The sequence below is a fragment of the Astatotilapia calliptera genome, chromosome 22, assembly GCF_900246225.1.
Source record: "Astatotilapia calliptera chromosome 22, fAstCal1.2, whole genome shotgun sequence".
Lineage (NCBI taxonomy): Eukaryota > Metazoa > Chordata > Actinopteri > Cichliformes > Cichlidae > Astatotilapia > Astatotilapia calliptera.
Genome location: NC_039322.1, coordinates 22,441,581 through 22,467,615, shown reverse-complemented (window position 1 = coordinate 22,467,615; position 26,035 = coordinate 22,441,581). Strand labels below are relative to the sequence as shown.

General features: G+C 41.6%; 2 protein-coding genes across 4 annotated transcripts in view; one reads left to right on the top strand and one right to left on the bottom strand.

Moving 5' to 3' along the window:
* The window catches only part of LOC113014343 (uncharacterized), a 48,907-nt gene extending 45,840 nt beyond the window's left edge, over window positions 1-3,067 (bottom strand). For both annotated transcript variants that reach the window (XM_026155798.1, XM_026155799.1), the window contains exons 1-2: window positions 2,713-3,067; window positions 74-278 (exon numbers count right to left, since the gene is read on the bottom strand). In XM_026155798.1, coding sequence (XP_026011583.1) covers window positions 74-278; window positions 2,713-2,981 — 474 coding nt within the window. In that variant the 5' untranslated portion in view covers window positions 2,982-3,067. The remainder of the gene's footprint in view (window positions 1-73; window positions 279-2,712) is intronic.
* Window positions 3,068-4,017: 950 nt separating this feature from the next.
* Window positions 4,018-26,035, top strand: part of csmd2 (CUB and Sushi multiple domains 2) — a 271,925-nt gene continuing 249,907 nt past the window's right edge. The window contains exons 1-2 of one of the 2 annotated variants that reach the window (XM_026155795.1): window positions 4,018-4,325; window positions 4,526-4,891. In XM_026155795.1, coding sequence (XP_026011580.1) covers window positions 4,717-4,891 — 175 coding nt within the window. In that variant the 5' untranslated portion in view covers window positions 4,018-4,325; window positions 4,526-4,716. Of the gene's footprint in view, window positions 4,892-26,035 lie in introns of both variants that reach the window. The other variant, XM_026155797.1, reaches the window with a different exon arrangement.

Genomic DNA, 26,035 nt, shown 5'->3' with positions numbered 1-26,035 from the left:
GAATACGGATAATGCTATTTTTATTCATGCTGAGAAAAGCAGATGTTATTAGATTTGATTAAAAAACCCTCACCGACTTTATTTTTCCACCCGCCTCTTCCTTAATTTGCCTCATCTCCACTTCCAGCACAGGGCTCAGCACCCGTGCGGGGTTGGATAGGCCGTGATGTCTGCGGCCCGAGAGATAAGGACAAGGAAGGGTGAAGTCAGTGTGGTATTGCTTCTTGTCCTCCTCATAGTGCGTGTAATCATCTGTGTCTTCTTGCTGCTTCTCAGCCCTGGACAGGAAGAGAAACACAGACACGTAGGGTGTGTGTGTGTGGCAGGGTTAAACAGATCTTTTTGCATGTAACAGGCTATCACAGGATAATTACCGCCACTTCAAGGTTAGCCAGCTCATGTCGTCTTGTATGCACCTTCTTTTTTCCCCCCCGTGAAGAAAATGAGAAAGCTTGATAGCGATGTCACTTAGTTTCCCATGCATTGTGTGTTAGGCATGCTTTTTGAAGGCGTTTATAAATTAAATGACATTCATTTTCATACTAAATCACTGTGGTGATCATGCATAAAGAAAAGGTCACTTGTATCACGAACATGCCAAAATGGGCTTAATTGGAGGTACTGTCCGATTTTCTGCTTTCTGACATCGCATTTTAAGATGCTTATGCTTATTTCACCTCCAGGTGAAATAAGCAGTGTTTTTGTTTTGTTTTGTTTTTTTTTGGGGGGGGGGGGGGGGGGGGGTTACCCTGCATAAGATCCTTCTAACCTCACTGCCCTCACCAACAGGTAAACCAGTTTCCCTAGAAAATAAGGAATCACAGAGTCCACGGCTCCAACCTGTATGTATGATGCATCACCCGCTTCAAAGCATGACTTTTTAATGAGGCTACTCTTTAGTCACCAGCCTGTCGACTGTCGAGCTGCGATGCGGAGCAGACGGTCCGGTGAGACCCGGGATGCTTATGATAACGGAGACGTCATGGTAGCTCTGGGCGGTGGGTGAGCAGATGGTGTACATTAACATTATACAGTGGGTTTATGACCGCACAGCAGCCCAACTGATCTCCAATGAAGTCTTGGGATCTTGGTTATAAGTTATAAAGAGGCTACAACTCCACATCCATCCAGTTAATCCATTTATTTTCCCATAACCCTATCTGTTTTAGGCAAAACAAATGTTATGATTTCTAAAATGAGCCTGTGGGCCATTTTAATTAAATAGAATACACAAAATATAAATAGAAACTTTAGACTGGCCTGTGGGTTTAGACAGTCAATCGTAATTTTGCTTTTTGATTAGTCAAGGTTAAAATAAACTACCAAAAATAGACACTTTATCCCCATTTTAACTCTAGCCTATGACTGATGTTGCCACGGTAACAATCAATGACACTTGTTTTGAGCTGAGGTATTCAATAAAAGAGGGAGAAAACATTGCTGTGGAGAGAGAGCACTAAAATGCCAGAGTTTTTTGGAGACCACAGTAACCTACTGGAAACAAAGGAAACAATCCTGAGTCTGACTGAAGTATTAACAGAAGTGCTGAAACCTGCCACATTAGGAAGTTCCGTCACAGGCTTGCACTGTGTTCATTATAAGCAACAGGAGGTTTCCATCACTGTAATCTCTTTTTTTATCCACATTTTTTTTTTGTCATTATTATATTATTTTTGCTGAATGTTCCAAGTAAAACGTCCTTGCAACAACTGAATTCATCCAAAAGGAAAGACCAATTTTCTGCCAGCGTAAACAAAGCCAGACAGTTGCATAGTGTTACTTGGTCGGCCATGTTTTTCTTCTTTGAAAAAAAAGAAAATTGCAATTAATCTAGAAAACATTGTATGGTAGCGCTGCTTCAGTCAGAGGTCGAACTGCTCTGTGCAATGAATACATTGAGCTAAAATGAACTGGCACTTACATAGTAACTTTGTACCCAGTTGAGTAGAAAGGTACTTACATTCCTCCCTGGAGGAGTCAGGGATCAAGCCAGTGACCTTCAAACCAGCAGATGACCTGCTCTACCAGCTGAGCCACAGAAACCCCTAATAACCCTGGGGCTGCCCCAAACCAGATTTGTTCTGATTGGCTGCTCCTCCTAAACACGAGGTCTGAACAGTAGATGGGAGGAGCTTCTTCACAAACAGCAGACTTTTGAGATGCTGATATAAAGGGAATCTGTTCTCACTGATATCATAGGGAGTCAACAGTGGGAACTTTATCATTATTATACAGCATGATTATTAATGACTCATAAATTACCTGATCTACTGAACAATAAAGTATTAAACATTTGAATGCTAGGTTTCAATAGTTACTACTTATAAACTATGTTAAAGACGCTTGTAAACTCCAAATTATAACTTCACCATCTGTATTATTACAAAACAAAACAAAAACACAGAATACTGGCTGTACCTGTTGCCATCTCCTATATTAGATATTACAGTGTTAGCACTAATTACTGAGGAGCCTACCGCTTCCCATTTCATCTAAATTAGATGAAAGCACACCCCAGGAACAAAATGATGAAGCTGCTTGAGCTTCATATAGACAGACTGATTAAACCTGGATAAAGTGTGATATGAGACATAGTGGGTTCGCAGTGAGGTTAATTTCATAGCTTATGGGTTTATAAGCGATATGAAGGCATGTTTCATCGCTTATGATGGAGAGGTCAGTTATAGCCTGTATAGCCACAGATAACCCTACCTGTGACTTGACATTATGACTGAAGGAGTGTCGTCTTTACTAGCTTGGATTTCCAGTGAACTTTGACCTCTTCCCGGTTTCACCTGGGTAGCTTTGCTCCAGACAATTTTGCACACCATATCATAGCTGTCCCTCGGTGCGTTTGGATGAATCCAAGCGAAACGCGGAAATGGCGCAAATGCGCCGAGGAACTGATTTGAAGTTACTGACGTCAAGTGATCTTCTTCCAGAGGGACCATTTTCCCTCTGCTTTTCGTATACATGGCCATATCGGTCTTCTTTACAGAGTCCAAATGTGTATTTTTAAGCTGTTTCTTTTTTTCAAAAGCATGTCAGCATGTTAGGCTGTCATGGCAACCAGTATCAGTTCCAGAATTTCAACAATTATCCAGCGGTTGTAAGGATAATCTTCTGAGACATTTCATTTCTTAGTATTTCAGTGCCTGACATAAATAAGTTGCTGCAACATTTCTCTCCAGTAGATGGAGGGGCCTTCCCCTAGTACATCTGGGCTACATGCATGTAAGGGTTCCCCTGGCCAGCTGTAAGCGTAAATATTTTAAGTACAGGAGGCTTCAGAATCTCAGTTAGATCTATTTCCTGAACTCCTGGAAAAAAATGCAAGATTGAAGCCCAGAACAAGCTGGTGAGGGTGAGTGAGCAATCCAGCGTTAGCAAAGTTTAATTTAATGTTGCATGAAGACTATTTATGGCCTCCATCATATATGTCGGGGTTGAAGGCCGACACGCCTTTCATTATCCCAACTGTTTCCACGCGCGCAGCATTATGAAAAAACTAATTATATCGGTCATATGCAAAAGTGGAAATGACATTCAAATTTACTGGCCAGGGTTCTGGCCTGTTAAGCATCAATTTCACGTTTAGTGAGCAGCAAGTGGACTTCTGTGCTAAACTGCCGGGAAATCCCATTGCTGGTCTGAATGGATGGAGACAATGGCCTTGTTGGTGGGCTCCCCTAAATCTTACTTTTACAAATTTGATTAAGGCGTATTAAAGGTTTCGTATTATTGTTATTATCATTGTTGTTGTTGTTGTTGTTGTTGTTGTTGTTATGGTTGTGATTATTATTATCGGGAATGGCAATCAATGCATAGAAATTGGAAGAGAAGGGTTTAAAAGCTAAAACTTATAACTTACATACGCCCTTAATGAGTTTATTTTGAAATGATGTTCCAGCACAAAAAATGTGGGTATATGATATGACTAGTGATGGTAGTGAGGAGAGCCAACCGAGAGCTGAGAGAGCGAGAGAGAGAGAGAGAGAGAGAGCGGAGAGAGAGAGCGCAGAAGGAGCAGGTCTGCAGTCGGAATCTTGGGCGCCGGCAGACCCGAGACGACTGTGGCCAAGCGCTGAGATACTGGGAATACATACTGCATATTTCTCTATGTACAATAAGATCGCTGACCACACTCCGGCGTTGGTTGAAAACTTCTCAAACCAGGCAATCTTTCTCTGATCCGGATATCCTCCGTGGTTCTAACCAGTTCGTTCATCCTTCCTCTGAATTTCGGTCTCATGTCGACTTAAAGCGTGGATTACTGGCACCGTAGATGCTCTTATTAACTGGAGATAAATTAGACAGAAGGACAAGTAAGTGTTGCCGGAGAAACTAGAGGAGGAATCTCCTGATTTCTTTTTTTTTCTCTTGACGTGTATCTGGTAATCTCAGTTATATGCGTGGAGCTGGCGAGGGTTCTTTTGTGATTTTTACTCGTGCTGGGCAGATCACTGACCACTTGAATCGCGTCCCCCCTTTGGTTTGCCTTCCCCTCTTCTTTCCCCTCCTTTAGGTGTGAAATCTATCTTCTCAGACAGAGACTCTGAACCCCTCGGTCCCCGCATGACATGGTTCAGTCCAGCTGCGAGCTCCGAGCCTCCTCCATGCATTGGGATTTTTCTCAGCGCCGACACCGAGTGAATCTCCCTTTTCTGACCGTTTGAAAACTCGTCGTGCCTGCCAGACCAGAGAAAAAGCCCTGCCATGACCGCCGCTTCAAATCAGGACGGAGCAACGGGACTTTTCAGGAGACCGGAATGCGCAGGCAGGAAAGTGGACGGAATACGGATTTTTGCTCTAATGAAGGCGGGAGTGCAGGCGCACCATTGGAGCCGGATGCTGTTCTTATATATGGGGCTGCTGGTCGCCTCAGTAAAGGGTAAGTCCCCATCTTTAGAGCTGAAGACATGCAAAATGCAGCAGGCTTACCCCCACCCCCCTCCACCGCCCACCCTTTCCCAATCCCTGACTGAATGCAAATCAGTATCAGCAACACGCAGGCACACGCTCATCCTAAAGGCGCATTTAGGATCAGGCTCGCTCCGATGTTGCTCTTCCACCTCACAAAGTTATTATAGGTGGCTGGTTGGGTGGCTATTTTCGTGACAAGCGGATCGAGTTTCGAGCTTCCATCCTTCACTCTATTGATGGGTTTCGTTAAAGGACTGAGCAAAGCTGGGTATTTTGTTAAAAACAGGAGGGGAGCGTTAAATGTGCTGCATGGACGTACTGACGCCGAGTGAATGAGGGCTTCACACGAAACCCTCGCTGTTAGTGCAGCATGTGCTGCATGCATGAGGAAATCCACCGAGGTGGTCGAGCGGGCGGCTGATTGTGATGCTGTTCAGTCCAAAAGGTGTGTGCGTGTGCGTGCGTGCACGTGTGCGCGGGCGCACTGTGGGTCATGCTCTTCTTTGGGACTGCTTCTTCTCGGTTCTTCCTCATCGCATCCACAAGCATTCTTAACTTGTGAAGCAACCACCCATAAACAAATTTTGCGTGTAGTTTCTATCTGTTGTCGTGCATGCATGGGGAGGCAGGCCTAATTAACTTACTTTGGGTTTTCTGCCCTTGATTAATTTCAAATGGAAATCTTGCAACCGGAGCCCGCGCATTCAACAGATTATCATTACTAATAATTTACTTCCACGTCCAGTTCTGATGTCTTCCTGAAATGTGAGGCTCTGTTACAAGTAATCTTCTTCTTCTTCTTCTTCTTCTTCTTCTTCTTCTATGAGACATGTTACGAAAAGCATATTTAGAGCTCAGGGTGTTTCGGGGAAGAGCCGCAATGATTTTTGCCGTCCCGAGCAGGTCCTTTGGCAAAGAAAGCCAACCGTTTTATCACTGTCTTGGCTCCCTACCAGAGAATGGACACTATTTTTAGCAAAAGCCAAGAATACTGCCATGGCCACAATATGAATTTGACAGTGAGTCATTGCTCTGTGTTAGCCCACTCATGCCTTTTTTGGACGGCTCATAATCCACAAGTGAGTGGAAATAGACACATTTTCGGCATCACCATAAGCGCACACACTCACACACACGCTCGCACACACAGTGGGCCGTGCGATTTCACGATGTGTGAAAAGTGCGAAAGTGTGCTTTGAGGTTGAGCGTCACCCTCAAATCCTCCCACCAAAATAACTCCCACTCTGTCACCCACCTTTTGCTCCAACTTGTGTCATCAACCACCCAACATTTAAAATAAAATTTAAAAAAAAAAAGAAAGAAAAGAAAACGTGTTTCAGCGCCGGTAAGGCGTAGCTTTATCACACACTCAGTTCAGCTCCTAATGATAGTGACAAATCTCCCTCGACTCTCCCGTGGAGTAAATCTCAATGCAGCTATATTCGGAGGAGACTGCTTGTTTTATTTTCGCCCTGGGAGCTCTTTATTGCCCACTTTCTTGCCGTTTGGCTCTACTTTTGGAGCCGATAAAGCGACTTGAACTTATCGCACATATTTACGAAGAGCAGAGGGGACTAGACTATCCATCTAGCCGCCCACCCACTGTATAACAACCTTTACTTTAAACGCTGTCGATAAATATGTTTGACTCACCACGCGTTGAGGTGGTCTGCTACATCCCTCGGTGCTGCAGCCACCAGCAGTTGCCCCATCCTCCCATTGAGCGGCACCAGAGCCTCACACTATGCTGAGGGGCGGAGCGGGGGAGTGGGGAAGAGGAGACTTCGAGTTCCTGGCGTTTCTGTCTCCACATACTTTTATCAAGTGTGGCTCATATATACACACGCGTATACGAAAGTGCTAACGATTCCGTTACAGGCTGTGTGTGACAGCCATTCTTAGGCTCTTTTACGCCGTCTTAGTGGATCAAGCGGACTTTCTTTACTGTACTAATATCAGTATCGATCCCAGGGGCCGTTAGAGACAAAGATAGAGACGTGTGAAAGGTTTCTGATTATAATAAATAAGAAAAGAAAAAAGAAAAAAATGAATAGAACCGCGCGCTGTCTACAAGGGATCAAAAGCAGCTGTCCCCACTGGACCCGCCGCTCAATAAACAGTTATCAGCCTCCATTCATTTGAAAGACCAGGGCAGGGAATGCAAAGGCCGGGGATGGAGGGGAAGGGGAATCGAGGATGACGTGTCCTCTCCTATCCGGGGAGCGTTTTCGGCTTTCTTAACTCCAAGTCCAGCGGTATTATCATTCGTCAGCGGCGCATGAGACAGCCTCTCAGCATTTCCATTTACACGCAAGATCACGCTCTGTCGTGCTCTCCTTTATATAAAGCACGGCGTTGTGCTCATGATGCAACTTGCAGTAATGTTATGAGGACTGGAGGGCTTGATGCTCCTTTCCTTTTTATCTCCTTTATTTTATTTTATTTATTTATTTTTTACTTGATGATATTTGCTTGGATTCGCATGAGGCTCCTGAAGAAAGAGACGGGCTGTGTGTGTGCGTCTGGCGTGGAAGAGTATGTTTATGTGGCCAGTCCAAGAAGTCCAAGAAGTCCAAGAAATAGAGCCTTGTTAACCTTGATCAAGTCTTTACTATTTTCTCTCACGTCCAAGAACATTTCACACAAACTCGAGTATATTCGTTTTAAATCCTACTAGAAACAAAGAAGCCCTTTAAACGTTTAAAGTATGAAAAAAATAGTTAAATTCGCAATTGATCAAATCCGGCAGCAGTGAAATCTGTCTCCTAAGACAGTATATCTCATTTTAAATCTCATTTTAAATAAGTACAATTCTTGAATTCACCTCACTTGACACAAGGGGAGCTACAGAACTGACTGTAAGGTGACTTTTTTCAGCACCCAGGACAGCAACAGGTGCCGCCCTATCGGCTACACAGTGGAAATTCTCTCCAGCACCATGGACAGCTCCCCATAGTACACCATCGATAAAGGATTTGCTGGCTTCAAAAGTCAACACTTGAACTTGTCCAACATTTATTTTCCCCACAGCTTTAAACTCTCAGTTAACCTCAGACCCCACCCCCTCCCTCCTCCCAACTGACAGGATCACACCACAAGGGTTTTGCTCTTCTTCTGGTTTTATATTGGATTTAGATTTCGTAAGCAAGTTCAACAGCAATCATGTCACAGACTGCACATAAAAGATGGACTTAGCTTTCACGTCTCAAAAGTGAATCCAATGAGAAGAGCCCTAAAATTTCACTACTTTCTCACCTCCAACATGGGGTGTTTGCTTAAAGGCAACCAGTTATGAAGACCTCTATATCCTCTCTTGATCCATCCCCTCAGTATAACCTTTCTAAAAAAAAATGTTGGTCTTTGTCATCAGTCGACTCGAATGTAGCATGGTATTCATTTCATAAATTATTGTCCCAATTCTAGTTTAAAAAAAGGACTGTAAAGGAGGTGTGCTTTACGGCTCTTTTGTCATGCTTGGGTTTAAAATACCAAGATGGCAACAGTGTCTTTTATATACAGTTTATGCATCATGCACATTTATTATTTGCTGAGATAGTGTATCAAGCTAAAACAATCAGAAACCATGGCCATGTGAAAATTGAGCTTTGGCTTCTGCTCAGCTGTATCGGCTTAGACAAGTGTCCCAATTTTCCTCCCAGCGAATGCGCGTGCATCCTGCTTCCCCCTTTTGTTTCTCACCTCGCTCTCACCTGTCTGCCTGCAACTCTCAATTTCAAAATCCTCTTCTATCTGCACGCTCCGCTGCTTCCCGTTCTCCCATCTGCTCTCCACATTCGCCGTTGAGCAAAATGAAAAGGAGGGAACAGATGACATGATCAAGTTACTCAAAACTGAGAAATGGTTGGAATGCAAACCAGATGTTTATTGCTTGACTTGAACAGAGGCGGGGGGAAGCTGTGTAGTTGAGGGTGAGAGAGAGTGCGCGGTGGTCGAGATGAAGAAGAAGAAGAGGTCCCACTAAGGGAAAAAAAACAGCAGGCAAGAACTGGCTTTGAGGGGAAATAAGAGGCAGACAGAGGATGCAACTGTTGGAGTAGATGGAAGATAAGCTTACACCAGCTGAGAGATAATCTGGGCCCTATGTTTCTGTGCCTTTTGAGTGCCTGGTGATTTCCTTTTTCTTCAGTAAATTATCTATTTAGAGGGTTCATTTTCTTATCAGGCATCAAGCAGACTCCTATTTCAACAACTAACAGCTTGTAAGAAAGCTTGTGGGCACGTGTATGTGTGAGGTTGGATGAGTTTGTGAGCTGCCACCCCCATTCACTCGAGGATGATTAGACTAAAGTGATGACAAGCAGGTCTTTAGCTAGTTCAGAAAGTGCCACAGAGAGGCTGTTTGTGCACGTGCCCCGGCGTGCACGTATCTGTCACGCGCGTGTGTGCACACAGCTCTCAGATGATGCCAGTGCCCCCCTCCTCACGAGCACTGTTACTTCCCCACTCACCTGCCGCTGTGTCAACCTGCTCCTCTGTCTGTCTTGCCATCTCTCCTTCTCCTTCTCTCCTCCCTCACCACCTCGTCTTTTCTTCCTTCGTCCTCCTCTCTAGTGATTCATACCGTCATCTTTCTCCAGATGGCCAGAGTTCTGTCACTGTGCTTCGTCACAGTGATAACAGCTACAGCGACTCACACGCGCACACAAACACACGCACCCAGCAGTTTGTGCACACTTGCATACAACCCTTCCAAAAAAAGAGAAAAAGCCTTCTTAAATGCATTTAAGCCAACTTCTGCATGACCGTCTTCACCGGTTTTTACAAAAGCTAAACACAAAGTAGACATTCAGACTTTGTGAGCATATAGATAAAGGTATAACAACATTCAGGAAGATCATATTAATTTAAATTTACTTTAATTAAATATGATCCATGCCTAAGACTATGGTATTTATGGATCTTGTTGTTCGAGTTCTAAAGTCAGTACTTCACATCCAACCAAAGCCACCGGAAATCTTGCCAACGAAATCATCTGGATTCTTTTTGATATGACTCCCAGCTTGTCGGAGAGAACAACATTAAATTAATAAATGTATGTTTTGGCTCATTTACTTATCCAGGGAATATGAGTGGAGCAGTATTGCTCTGTTCTGGCAGTTCTAAGGCATCACGTTCACTGGTTGCAGAATAGCATGTGCCCTTAAGCTCCTTAAGCATGAGTCATTCTATTCACCCGTATTTTGTCTCCGTTGTTCCAATCGAGCTCCATTAAAGACATTTGATGGGGACTGGACAGGTAATGGTAAATTGGCTTGCCGTATGAGAATACATCAGTGATTTGTGAGGAGAAAGTGGCTGTCATTTCACTTTCATGCCTGTTCTCTTTCAGCAAACACCAGTGGAGGAGTGTGACTGAAATGGGCATCACCCATATGTGTAACGGCTGTAACAACAATAGAGCCGACGTGAGGTTTGAAATGTCAGGAACAAGCGCGTACATGCTAAGTCAATTTTCCCTGCATAAGTAAAGGTGAAATAAACACATCAATAATTCATTGCCACTAGCCGCATATCTGTGAACAGCTCTAGCACAGAATCCTCCATCTCGATTCAAATTTTCATCTTGCTGTTATCAGGTATGGGAATTTTCTCCAGCTATGGCAAATCCTCACAACGTGAGTGATAGACACAGATGCCCTGTCTGTCTTGTATAGACGCAAAGCTCAGGAAAGGATTTCTTTAGCTTCCTGATTTACACTGTCTTATCAGATATCAGTGATCCCGGAGATTGAAGATTAGATAGTGGGCAGGAGGTATCTTGTCCTTGTCCTTGTCTTTTTCTTCTTTATACTGCTTCTCTCTCTCTATTGAGCATATAGGTAATCTGTCTGCAGACTTTTTGTGGCAGCGAGGCGGGGAAGAAGCAGTAAATGTGTGTGGGAGTGTCTTTTACTCCTACACTTGCTCAAATTTAGATTTTGGTGTAGAAGGATACTGTTTTACTCCATCTCTATATTGTAGTCGGTAATGGAAGATAATTCTGTTTGATTAGAGAAGGACTGTTGTGCACTTCAAAGGAACAGTTCAGCAGCTTGGAGAAAAACACTCTGGTTTCTATTTAATATAAGTTGAAAATAGTAAGTTAAATAAAACCTGAGAAAGCAGTTAGTACATTTTTCATGGTAAATCAGGATAGAAGTTAGCTCTCAAAGTTGGAGAGTATTGATGCTGTGTGCCACAGCATCCCAAAATCTGCCAAAAGCTTCAAGGCTTGCCAACATTCTGACAATCTGATTCACAAAAATTAAAGAAACAACTTGGTGTAAATGGACTGAAAATGGAAGTGCTTCCCATTTCTGCAGCTGAATCACCGTCAGCATCACATTTTTCTGCTAAGTGCTCTTTTGGGCTGGTGTTGACCAACTTTGCCGTTGGCTTTTGGGTAATAATTCAAGACATTAAGGTACAAAAAACACATAAGCATAAAAGCCACATTATTGCAATGTAATGGAGCAGATAGTGTGAAATATGTCTTTCTACAGGACGTCGACCACTAAAATACCACATGAAAAAAAATGACTGTGAGTTTGAATTCAAATCAGGACAAGCCCGATTAGCTACACCAATAATACATGAGATGTTTTTTTTTTAAATTGATATCATATTAATATTAATAGCATAGGGCAGCACGGTGGCACGGTGGTTAGCACTGTTGCCACACAGCAAGAAGGTCCTGAGTTCAATTCCACCATCAGGCCGGGGTCTTTCTGTGTGGAGTTTGCATGTTCTCCCCGTGTCTGCGTGGGTTCCCTCCGGGTACTCCGGCTTCCTCCCACCGTCCAAAGACATGCAGTTTGTGGGGATAGGTTAATTGGATAATCCAAATTGTCACTAGGTGTGAATCTGTGAGTGAATGTGAGTATGAATGGTTGTCTGTCCTTGTGTGTTAGCCTTGCGACAGACTGGCGACCTGTCCAGGGTGTACCCCGCCTCTCGCCCTATGACAGCTGGGATTGGCTCCAGCACCCCCCATGACCCTGAAAAGGATAAGCGGTAGCGAATGGATGGATGGATGGATTAATAGCATAATATTGTTAACTGGAGCACACAAGTGGATCTGAATAATAATCACAGTGATTGAGCTGTCCTAACATAATGCGCTACAGCACGTCATCCCCTAGGTTGAGTAAATTCTAAAAGGCAGTGCAGCTGCTTGCCTAATTTCTTTGTCAGTATCTTAAATAACAATTTATTGGTTTGTTAGTAGAGGTAAGCCATACAGCTGCAAATGATGCCTCTAGGAAATTTGTGAAAAATCTGTAAAAAAAAAAAAAAATAATTATAATAATAATAACACATAATAAAAAAACTGAACAATGATTTATAGGACAGGCAGTAGAATTTTTTTTGTTTAGCACAAATAAAATTAAGGGCATTTTCCGCCCTTTTTCAATTAGTTATTGTCATGGCAACTCATTGGCAACTCATTGATATCAATATACAAAAGCGGCCTAGTGTAGGCAGTGTTTTCTTTGGAAATTTGAAGTGAAAGTATAAAATGACTGTTTAACACTTCACACTTAGCTTAACAATAACTGAAGGGGCTTAACCGGTGTTGTCACATAATAACATTGAAATTGAAACACATTTTCTACCTTTCCAAGTTTTTAACCACCTGCTTAAACCCTTGCTTTTCTACCATGTAACTGCATCATTAATTTTTTATCCACCGTTTGTGCATCCTGGCATATGAAGTGCGGTTTATATTTGGGTCAAACATCATCATCTGCTAGTGTCTTCTCATATTTGACAATGTGTTTTTGAAGGATTTGTTGTTCCCACCTTTAGCTGATATAGTTTTCTTGGCTAATTTGCAAATTGCTCTGCTTTGTTGGAGTTTGTTAAAGCAGCTCTGTTTTTAGGTATTAAATCATCATTGAACCTCTCGCTCTCAGACATGTTTGGGCTTGTGTTGTTGGTCATTGTACAAGGGAAAATAAACACATGACCTCACTACATCATTGGCATTGTGATAAGCTGTTTTTTTATCACGTGAAAATTTATATGGGAGGTGTTATATCACAAATCACTGGTTCTTAGTGGATATTGCAGGCTCTAGTTGCATAGGTGACTCACTCCACTGTAGTAGAGCACAACTATTGCTGATATATCAGTATCAGCACTTATAATGGCTGATAAATGAAAGTGAACAAAGTAGAGCTGTGCAACATATTAGCAAGTGATCCATGGCTTTATGCGACAATAAAACAAGATTATTTTTAAAGTGCATCGCCATATTATCTCAGTAAGGGCTAGTAAATAACTACATGTAACAAGTGTTAGGACAAACTATTTCTATCTGGGATAGAAAAAAAATATTGGCCAATATATCTGATTTTTAAATCATCAAGTATCCGTATTGATATCAATATTAAAACTCCTATCTACTCTGGAGATAGGATGGTGCTACTCTAGTCAAGGGCATCTTTTGCTTCCATACTAGCTTCAGTTGCTCTATGGGAGCCTAGAACTTGAGCTTACCCATCTCAAGGTACTACTGTTTATAATTTCTGCCAAACATCAAATGTGAACTTTCTGGTCTTTCCTGGTATTTACACTCTTCTTCTCCCAAAATGTTGAATCGTTCCTTTAAGAGAATATTGTACTTGAGTTTGTTGTCAAAGTTCTTCAAGGCTAACACATTCCATTGATTTGTCGGCTAGACTTAGTTACCCTCAGTTTTTTTTTTTGTTTTGTTTTGTTTTTTGGAGGTTAAACCCAGTTTAACCTGTTGTTATCACAGGTTTTCTTCTGCTTTGTGTTACATGTTCTGCTGAGAAAATAAATTCCTAATGAGAACAAGTGAGGGGAAAATATCCCCTTAAGTACTATTTAAGTGGACGAGAAGAAAACAGTATGGCAGAAAGCCATTGTGAAAGAGGACACAGATTCTTAAAAAAATGTTTGTTAGAATTATTTCTTTACTCATGCTTGGTCTATTTTGATATTTATTTTTTTTTAAAACTATTAATATTAATGATATCCGGTATCAGTGCAAATTAGATGCAATCTTGTGCCTGAAGCCCATATGGAAAAGATATATATAAATCTTATAAAGTTTGTATCTGTCTTGTGTGAAACTTGTATGAAAAGCATACAAGAGTGAAAACAGATATAAGATCCCTTGAAAAATTATAAAATGAAACTTGTATGTTTTTGATACTTACTAAAACAATGTATGAAAGTAATGAGGAAGTGGCCACTTTCATGAGTAATCACATATAAGTTTTTACTATTTCTTTTCCATATGGGAGTACATGAGAATAATGATTTAATGGTTATTTAATTATTTTAACTTATAATCTAGGACTTAGATGCAAACTGCTAAAACATGTTTTTCTTTCTCACAGTCTAAACAAGTTAATGGTTGTAATTTGCACATATCTGTGGATTTAAAGGCTCTAAATCTAACACCTAAAGCAATGTGGAAATCCAGTCTATGTAATGTAATGAGTAGCTGTGACATTTTATTTTATTTCAATATAAATTCTAATTATGTGACTGCGATGCACGCGGCCCATTGATTATGAATGTGGTCCACAGTTCACTTGAGCCTTCCTTGGGGGGCTGTTAGGCTCTGAGTTGAAAGGTTAAACTGCACCACAGTTAGCTGAAGGGAGGCAGATTGATCGTCTGCTCATCCGTCTCTCAGTGATAGATGGTATATTTCTGCTGGGACATTCCTGACCTGACCTTTGGAACAGTGCTTCCTCTCTGGTTTTAATATACATTACTCACAAAAGATTAAACGCTCACAAATGCCCACTCACTATCTAACAGACACGCAAGCATGAGTCTTGCCCGGAAGAAGGGTGTAAAATAATGTAACATGGTCACAAAATTATTCCACCTCCTATGGATGCTGTTGGTCCTGAAAGTGTAGTTTCCCCTTATTCCTCATGCAATGTAGGTGCAAATGCACTGGAGAATGTGAGTGGGATTATCAGAATATGTGCACTCAGAAAAATAAAGGTGCCAACTGGAACCAAAAGTGGTTCTTTAGACTGATGCCATAGAAGAACCTTTTTTGGTGCCACAAAGAACCTTTCAAATAATGGTTCTTTGAAGAACCATTTCTTTCAGTGGTTCATTGAAGAACCTTTAAAGGTGCCCCAAAGAACCATCAAGAAATGGTTCTTTGGGGCACCTTTAATGGTTTTTCAAAGAACCTTTTTAAAAATGGTTCTTTAAAGAACCATTTTAAAGAACCTTTTTTGAGTGGTTCTTTAAAAAAAACATTTTAAATCTTTCAAAATAAAATGCATCATAAATTGAATTTGAGTAGGGTAAAATAAATACGAGCACAGCATAGACATATATTAATGGTTTATTGTCATTTTGTAGTATACCAAAAGACAAAAAGGCATTTTAACCCTCAGCACAACATCACTACTAATACATGTCACATATTAGTGTTTTAAACAGTAATAATTAAATATATTTGCTATACTATAAATAAATATATATAAATACTATAGCTACAGATAACACAACAAATAATACATGTATTGTTTAATTAATAAAACATCAGAAAGTGATAAAACACATTAGAAATAGAAATAGCTTCATAACAGACCAATAAATCAACACATTTTCATCAGCAGATGTTTGCATATTCAGTAAAAACATTTCAACAAGTTTATGATTAAAATGATCAATGAACTTCAGCCTTACGTTATGTAATGTACGTTTCATGTTGTACTCATGGTCCTTTGTTAGTCCAGTTTAGGACAATGTCTCTGACGTATGTATCATATCAAATATGTCATATCAAAACAAGCCCACACCTGCACTTGTTTCAGTTTTTCACTGGTGTTTCCTGTCAGCTGGTCAACCTCACTCAGGCGGACATCCATATCAGCCAACCAAACGACAAGTTCCTCCCTTTGTGCTTCAAATCCCTCCCACTCTGAGACAAGGAGCTGAAAGAGAGAGAAAAGAGTCAATTATAAAGAAGAGAGAAAAGTGAAACCCTCTTCAGGTCTGACTCACATACCTGCAGTTGACCTGTGATGGACTCCAGTTTGGCGTTCACGTCATCCCTCGCCGATGCCAGCAGCCGAGTCTGCAGGGTGCCCTGGAAGAGCTGAGTTAATGTTCGACTCCTCCTGGTCAAGCTCTCCAGCTGGATGAGCCGAGGTCTCCCCTCTCGCTGCTGCCTCTGAACACAGAAACACAAATTGCATCTGAAGCAGGAGGTGCAGGGTTTTTTTTGCTATTCTTTTCTAAATCCAGGCTAGATCACGTGGAGGTATTTGGAAAACTTTTTTGGCCAGTGGACGACTGTTGTCTTGCAGAAAGTCAAATCAAACATATGCGATACACAAGCAGTTCACAAGAACACATTATAAAAAATAAGTCCAGTTTTTGCCTGATTTCAAGTGAAATCTGCATCAAAACAGGGTGACAGAAGTAAAACGAGTGCAAAAAGCCTCACTTTGTACATCTGCTATTACAGTTCTCCTCTATGCAGACGACTTTCCTGTTTTCAAGGCACAACTTGGATCTGCTGTACGAATCTTATGGATACACACTAAATGAAACAATAGTGTGCATAACTCCAGATTCTGATCCCTCATCCTAATATGGTCCCAACATAGCAACAGCAATAAAGCAAATGTTGAGGCTTCAAAATACAAAGTCCATAAACCAATGGCTGACATGGGTTTTATCATAAGGGTGATAAATATACAGATTTCAGTCTGTCTTAGAGATTTGATGTTCATTTACCTGCAGATGCACTATACGTACCTGCTCCATGGTTTTTCACAACATTTTGCACATCACTATTTAATACAGGAAGTAGGTGAACTAAAACAAGTCATCTTTCTTTGTGAGAGGACCATATTAATGAAACAAACCTCAATGACATGATAGGGATCCCTAAAGATGCTCCTGCTGCTTCTCTTCCTCCTCATCCTAAGCTTCCTTCTCCTTGTCCTCGCCTTCCATCCAATTGTAATTCAACCTAATTGTGTTTCTGCCCCTCCTCTTCCTCATTTTGTTGGCGCTGTGAACACAATTAATGTGACTCTGGATTAATTTGTGCAAACAAGAAAAATCTACAGCTTTTTGGTCAGAGGTGCTCTTGTGATTTACGCCGGGTAGAGTAGATTTATGTGTTGATGCTACCTGCTTCAGCTCTGGCTGCTGAGTGATATTTACACCCTGGCTGGATTACAAACTTTAACCATGTGCTCAACTTTGGCCCAGCGTTGATACCTCTTGTTAGTATAACGACCTCTTCTTAGCTTGTATGTATGATGTATGATGGTGGATAAATGAAATATACAAAAAAATTAACTATACTACAAAAGAACATCTATCTTGGAAACAACAAATGACCGGAGCATAACTTGTCAACTAGTCCGAAAATAAGTTATACAGGAACAGTCAAAGACACACCTTCTCATGTCACATTGCTATTCATTTCTATATAATTTGATTAGACAATAAAGAGTTACTGTATCTAATCTAATTATTCATTCAAAACTCTTATGCATAGCTGCATTTTATACAGCTCATACAGAATTCAAAGTACAGGTTCATGTGAGTATTTAATGTACGGCTCAGATCTACAGACTTTCAGAGTTTCTAGAGCAGACACAGAGCTCACGCCACAACAGGCTTCAGGCGCCATTTTAGTGACTTTAACAATATATTACATTTTAATTTCGGTCTAGCTGACATTAGGTTATGTACGCAGCACGCAATTGAACCACATATTTTAGAAGCCAAAGGTTCAAATTAGCTGGGAGTAGCTTCACTTAATTATAACAGTGGTTTTGTTAGGAAAACAGTTTCTGTATACCGGATACTAAATTGCGCTGACCTCAACGGCTAACGTATCTAGCTAATCGCTACTGTTAGCACATTAACAGCAAGCTACAATGACGAGTAACAAAAACAAAACAGTAATAAGGTTTTAATGAAAATGTTTTACCTTTTCTAACAGTCCCAGAATCCACAGCTTCAAAGTCCAGCAGGTACTGAAGACTGTTATCCGTTTCGCTGTCACCGTCCCTGAGAAAGTGTTTTTTTTCCCCCGAAAGGTCAAGGCCCGCCGCTCGCGCACTCTGTCTGCGCATGCGCATCCCAACGATTGACCTCCTCCGTCCGCTCCCGGGAGGTTATAGTATGACGTGTTCTGACGTCACTCTCCCTCTCCCTGTCATTTATTTGGCTCGAAACACATATTAACAAATTGCTCAGTGATGAACAACTACTCAGATCATTTCCCTAAGCAGTGCGCTTTGTCAAAACGAAGTGTGTCCATTACACTGACATTCTGTTCTGCAATTGTTATTTACTTGTATTTTATAATTTGACTTTACATACTGCTGGGTGGTTTGTAAAGTTTACAATAACTAGTATTATCATTATGCTATATTTTCAAAAATATATAATAATCTCAAAAGTAATGCCTTGGAGTAGAAAATAGTAATGCTATTTAAAACTAAAGTACAGTATTTGAATGTGTGTATTGTGTCTACTGTTTGTTAACTCACCATATTCATAATGTGTTTGTGGGGTTAGGGGTGTGTGTGTGTGTGGGGGGGGGGGGGGGGGGGGGGTTAGGGTCTTTAGGCTTTGGCCCCCACCCCTGCCACCAGTATATTTTTAAGCAAATATTTCTAACTTTTATTTGAATATTCAGTTTGCTACCATCTTCTCTTAAAGGGTAATTGCCAGGTATCCCGCCCTCTCCCTTCGCACACACATGCACACAAAGGAAACACACAGTATAATTCACAGCCTCATTATAGTGAATAAATATTTATGCCATTTACACCATCAAACTTAGATTGCTAAGGATGAAGAACCTTTTGTTCTTTAAAGAACCATTTGTAATAGCTGAAGAACCATCAACAAAATAAAAAGGTTCTTTGACGTATGATGGTTCTTTAAAGAACCATGAAGACATCTGAAGAACCATTTAAGAACCATAATTTTTCTGAGTGTGGGGTCTAATGTAACTCAAAGAGCTGAGCTCAAAGATGTGAGGAGAATGACAATGAGTTGATAATTGACTTTCGCTGTTTCACACATTAGACTCACACGTAATTGTGCTTTTCTCCCCCCCAAGAAGACTGGGAAATAAAATTGAAATGATTCGAGCAGCGCACACGTGTGTGTACATATGTTTGAACAGAGACGCGCACACCTGTGCGGGGTAGAGCGCGCTCAAGTATGAAAAAATGCTTGAAGACAGGGATTTGTCTTTATGTGTGCTTTCCTGTTACACTGTTGTCATGGGAACAGCATACAGCTTCTGTGTCAGGAGCAGTGAATGACACTGAACTGCACTTGTTTTCTTTTCTTTTTTATTCATCCTCCACTCATTGCTAAAAATGTAAGTGTACGCACAGAGCTTAAGGACACATATGCAATTCATCGTGTTTTGTAAGGGAGGCCCATTTGCACCCATGATACACTAGGAAAGACAGAGGTCTTTCTGAAAGCGTAGAATATCAACTGTACCAGCATGTCTTCGACTCTGAATGGACTATTTTCTATTGATTAACTTGGTGCGTAGGTTGCTGCGGAGCTCTGTTGCTCACAGTAGCACCAACTTTCCGTAGGGCTGTTGGAATGTACTGATAAGAAAGTGAAAAAAAATGATGAAGTCTACCTAAAACACTGATCTCTATGGAAAAGGTGCTAAAATCCTAGTGAGAGATAGTTTTTTTTTTTCAGGGGGTAGGTAGGTGGCTGTTGTGCAGGTCCTTTTGGCTGGAATGGTAATACTGCTGGTTAAATATGACCCAGCTGGAAGGAACTGCCTGGCTCTCCCCCTTCTCTTCCTCTGTCTGAGAGAACACATGCTTCATTGTGCTTCTTTTGCCAGCCCTGATAACAGGCAGGAATGTTTGCATGCATTCATGCAAATGTGCATTTCTGCACGCATCCCTCTTCAGTGTCTTCTTAGTATCCAGCCGCTTTTTTCAGCTCTTTAATCTTTAGCTTAATCTTTGCATGTGGGCGCTGTTTGTTTTCTTACCCCACACGTTTCAGCCTGCAGCTACGTTGCCTTGACAGTGAGTTTTTGTGGGGTTTCTTGCGCGTGTCAGTATTAACTTTGTGTGCCATAGGCATCAACAGATCCTTTCATAAAGCTTGCAGTGAGGATGTTGCAACTAGAACAACACTGCATCATTAGCACTGGTATTCTTAGCATGTGTTCCCTGATTTACAGTTGAGAGTGTGTGCTAACAAATGTATTCACATATCAGTTTCTTTGAGTATCCACTCAGAGAAATCACTGCTGTATTTTGACCTGACACATTCATGCAGCAGGAAGCCATTCCAGCCTTTGAATGTGCACCATTATGGAAATGGAAACTTGTTTTGTTTTGTTTTTCTTTTAAGGAAAAAATAATAATTACCATTCAGCCCAGTGGAAACAACTTGTGCAAGGGAGGGCTGAGAGGGACCAAAGCCTATCACTAGCACCTTCCACTGCATTTGGCTTGCCTGTTAACGGCAGAAGGCATAGACATTAGCCAAATGTATGGGGGTGAGCCGGATCACTTAGCTCGCACATTTTCATTTTAATGGCGGCCATCGCAAGGTTAATTCAGATGTGATGCGGTCAAGACGTGCTTACGTGCTGACACGTCAAGAGACAAATGGTGGTGCTGAGAGGATCCATGGGGCGGAAGGGTTTATCTGTCCACCAGGGAGCAGTTATCGGTACACATACATACACACACACTAAACAATTGTTTTTTTGAAGTGTACTCATGGGCTAAGTTAGATGTGGATAGGCTATAGTAATACAAACAATAAACACACTCAAAAGGAAGCATTTCTTTAGTTTGAAATTTTTATTCCAGCTTGATGCTTTTTTTTCTATAGACTGCCTCATACTTACCATATATAGTATGCTTTTAGTTTGTCTTGGGAATAATGAAAAGGCTGAACTCATATGGATAAATGTACCACCAAATAACACCAACAGGAGCTGTTCCACCATGGAAACTCAGCACACAGTTTTTGTGCTGAAGCTAATGCCAGTCAAGGTCTGGAGCACTGCAATTATTGAATCAGCAGAGTGTTCACAACTTTTATACTATGTAACTTTATGTGGTCTGCTTCTACATGGGTGAGTTTGTAACTGCTGTCTGGTGAGGAAGGAGCGGCTAGCAGGTCCAGCAGGCATGTGGTGTGGAGGTTAGCTGGACAACTTGGAGGCCAGCCAGTTAGACAGAACAACAGACCTTTATTTGGCGATAACAGACCATACAAGCCAGGTCTCCACGGCTCTACCCTATTCGTTCATTAGGGTTAGGTAGTTGCCTGCGCTAGCCCGTTACAATGGTATGGTCTCTCTAAACAGATGCATGGTGAGCAGCATGCTCGGCTGTAATGGCTGCCACTGCACTCACACTAGGAGACTCTCAAACTACCACAATAATAGAATGACACCCCCTAGTGGTGCTATACCATATAAATGGTTATTATGCTACAAGTTGCTGTGGTTCAGGCAACTGAAAATGGGACTGAAAATGCCTGAGTTCACAGATTAAGATTTGGGACCCAGAGTATGTGATGGAAAATATGGAAAAGGAAATCCAAAAATCCTGCGTGACAGGATGTAAACATTAAAGGAACGTTAATGGCATCCCACCGCAGCTTCTTCTAGACATAGGGATCGAAAGCACTGGAGGCAAAACACACACACACATCTATCTATCTATCTATCTATCTATCTATCTATCTATCTATCTATCTATCTATCTATCTATCTAGATAGATAGATAGATAGATAGATAGATAGATAGATAGATAGATAGATAGATAGATAGATAGATAGATAGATAGATATAGTTTGATTAGATATAGTTTGATTGTGGGTTGTTAAAGTGTCCCTTTAAACTTGGAACAAGACTCATTCTCTGAAACTGCATTCATCTTGCGCAACATAAGACATAAAACACTTCTATTATTGTCTGGAAGAACAGGATGCTCTCTGCATCTTTGTCTTTTGTCCAAAGGCAGTCTTGAATCATAGATGGGTAGATGGGGAGACAAGGGAGCGATAGAGAGAGAGAGAGAGCAAGGGGAATAAGGAAACAAAAAAACTGATGGGGTCCAGAAAGAAGATTTGCACTGCTGTATTGCCGGTATTATTTGCGTCTTTATGGCATTATGAGACTGTGATGTCGGGATTGTGTTCACTTTGATGAAATATCCTCCCATTCATAGTCACTGTGGAGAGTGTAATTGTATCTCAGCAGAGGAGTTACATGCAGACATCAGACACTATACTCACCCAGGGTATAGGGATTACACTCATACATGTGTAGACAAATGATACCTCCACACACAGGCACGTGTATACGCCTGTCTCTCTTTACTTGCACAAACGAACGCATACACACACGAGCACACGCACAAATTCCACTGAAGCCTCCCTCGAAATGGACCTCTAGATTTTGCCAGAAGTGCAGATTAAGCACTATCTTGCTGTGAATGTCACACTGGCTGTCTGTGACCTCAGCAAAACAGGTAAAAAATATCCCACCTTATATAGTGTTCTTCCTCTGTCCCACTCATTCAACCCCCCCTGCTGCCCCCATTGGCTGGTGTCCCTTCTCTCGTCGCCCTCACTTGTTCTTTCTGGCAAACGTTCATTCTGCTATTTTTTATTTCCCTGCAGTTTGGACCTCATTTCACCTTTGCTTCTATTATTCCTCGCATCACGTCTTCCAAATCTATTTTCTCATATGTCCATAGATTCAGTCTGCTTTGTGTCTGTCTGCCCCACCACCCGTTCGCCCTTAGCCCCGCTTCTTTCTCTCTTTCCTTTTTGGTCTCTTCTTGTCTCCTTCCTCTCGGAGGGGTTGCTGTCCTGCCCGAGTGCAGCGCGGTGACCATCGATTCATCAAAGTGTCACAGCGCGCCACCACAGTTCTGTGTGTCTGCTACTGAACAACTGCACCAGCAAAGCAAACAACAGCACCTGCACACAAACACAGGCACAGGTAGAACCTGGAGTGCTGCCCCAGCAAGGTCACACCTCTCCCTGTACACTCATTTGGCAGCCTGCGCACCGGAGATGCTAAGTGCCAAGTGGATGCTGCCAGTGGCACAGCGGGCTAAGCAGTGGACAACATATCTGTTGAACATCCACACAGTTAACATTCCACTACAAGCCTTCTGCAAACAGTTCCCAATGGCATGATGGAAGATGAAATATGCTAAGCACTTAAAAACGATGGCCATTTCCTAATTGCTGAACTAGCATCTCTGCTGCTCTTCGGCATTCACTGGTTCACCAGAATTTACACAATCTGAGAAAACATGACCTTCTTACTTTACCGGTGGCTAAAAAAGCACCGCCAGCAGTATCTTTATGGTGTCTTTATGGTGTGTCAGTAGAGTCAACTGCAGGTTGGGCTCTTCCCTGCAGATTTACACCGAAGGCCTTCAGAGTAGGTCACCAGCTCCCAGATGCTAATTTCATAATGCATCCTGGGCGAGCCTTAAATAATTCATCCAAGCCCCAAGTGCAGGATCCACTTAATCAAAGGCTCCGGGTTTTCAAAGAACAGGGACAGCAGACTTACAGAACCTCGGTTAACCTCACTTGAATCTTATGGTAACCTTTTTTTCTGCAGTTGCGCATAATTTAGAATGAGCATGGCCGCAGGGTGCAGCAGAAACATCTGCAAGTGTCCCTGTTATCACCCCCCCCGATATGAAAATCAAACTCAATAATGTTGCAAATTGGTCCTTAATGGCCACAGAAGTGCATTTTCAAGCGCCTGTTTTTTCTACAATTGAATTCTGAGTCTGAGCCTAACCGTTTTTCATCAGGAATATAACTGTTTTTGGCTACAGCCAGAATAAAACAGCTTCTCGTAAAACTCCAGTTTGGTCTTTTGTCCAAGATTGTATGCATCATTATCAATTTAGGAGTTGGTAACTTGGCAATGCTGCTTACAATTCAAAACAGCATTTAGCAGAGCTCTGGCAGCAGACATATCCTCCATCATTATTACTTTTTCTTTTCATTTTTTTGCTTCGCTTAATTGTGTCCATAAAACACAGAGCTTGAGTTCCTGCCTGGTTGATCACCTGTCATACAGCGTGCTTCATGCTGTAATGGCATGTGCACTGTGTGTGAAAACCTTTTATTTAGCTGCAGAACACACTCTCTTTGTAATGTTTTCACTTCAGCTGGTAGCACCTCAAGAGTCACGAAATCAATTATTTCTTCAATTTGATGCTGAAAGTGATTAATAACAATTCAATCGCCCTAACCTTCCTGGTATTGTTTTATAATACAGTCCACTCTACTTGTCTTTACTCAGTACAATAGGTTGGCAGACCCTTTTGATCCCCATCAAGCTCTGCAATCTGTCTGCTCTACAGTGTGAGCTCCTGATTGGCATTGTCTAACTGAGGCGCTGTAATGAGGGAGATGATGAGGAGATTATTGACTGGGTTGTGGGTAAGAAAGTCAGGTGGGAGAGTTAGATGTGGGGGTTTTACCTGGATATTAGTATTGACCTGATGGTAATTGGGAGGCTGGATGCTCACTTGCTGAGCCTATTTAAAGGCTTTAATAAAAAATCAGATGAGGATAGCTCTCAGTTTGATCATTTTTTGTTCTTCTCTCTTGATTCTTCTTAAAGAAAAGGGAAAAAAGTACATGATTTTACACATGCCATGAATTCACTTACAGATTTCTAAAGCAAGCAAATAGCTAAACTCTGGATGCACTATTAAACGTGTAGTTTAATTCTGTTCCACATACGTTAATTCTTGTCTGCGTACGAGTGCACTCACATTAGCATCTTTTGGAAGAGGTCAAGCGCACATGAAGCACTGAAAAGTGACGGTGGAGAGGCTTCTGCCTGTTTTTGGACCAGACAGGCCCTTGGGAGTCAACAGTGGCATGACAGATACACTGTGACTGGATGAACCTCGAGCTGCTGCCAATGCCATCCAGACAGCCTATATCTTAACTTTCTGAAACTATCTGCTTTTATCCTTCTCCCCCCAAAAATGCATTTCCTCTACCTGGGAAAGAAAAATATGTTTGTATCTGTGTGTGTGCATGTGCTTTTGGGTGGGTGGATGTTTTTCCAGTAGCGATTCAGGATACATAAACACCTTGACGTGGTGTGTAGCCCCTGAAATCTTTGACATTCACTTTGATTGCTACCATGAGATCAAATGCAGCATTTGCTTGTCCGGGTAACCAATAACAAACCCACTTTTTCAGGTTTCTTTGTTTTGTTCTTTCAACTTTGAGTGAAAGTAAAATGTATTTTTGTTAAGCCCCTCCCCTTTTAGTCTCTTTAGTTGCCTTCATGCTTGGTGCCTTATTACCTGTAAATCCCTACTGTTTTCTCAGACATGATGCATATTTCAGAGTGAAAATATGGACAGATTTTGGGCTTTGAGTTTTCCTTACCCATCAGAGAATGTGCGCAAAGTAGAACAGAGTCTATATGCTTCACAACCATTCAATGTCCACCTCCACCCCACCCCCGCAACCCATCAAAGCAGCCTCTACTTTTACCTGTCTCAAAGCTGCGATGTGTTTACTCAATAATCCTTATTTAAACTGTCACTTTTTTATGCCCTCAGGTAGCATGCATTGATTCATCACAGACATTTGCCCTGTTTGTCTGTGCATACAAATGAACAAAACAAATATCGTATCTACTGCAAGTCTTGCATTCTGGTTGTTGAATAATGTGGGTTATCCAGATAACAGATGTCCTGCAATTATACTCTCCTAATTACATTTTAATCAGGCTACATTATGATGCAGGTTTTTTGGCTGAAGTGAACAAAAGGGAAATATACTTCATTTGTATTAACAGCATGTGCAAGGATATATTTATTTAGCTCACTTCTGTGTGACCACAAATATGTTTATAGGGTACGAGATCCCTGATGTATGAGGGATTTAAATCTTTAAATCTGTCTGTTATGGTTTTTTGACATGAAGAAAATCATCGCCATGTCCATCTCTTCTCCTTATCCAGTTCAGGGAGCTAACCATTCGCACTCACATTCACACCTATGGACAATTAAGAAACATCAGTTAACCTAACCCCACTCACTGCAT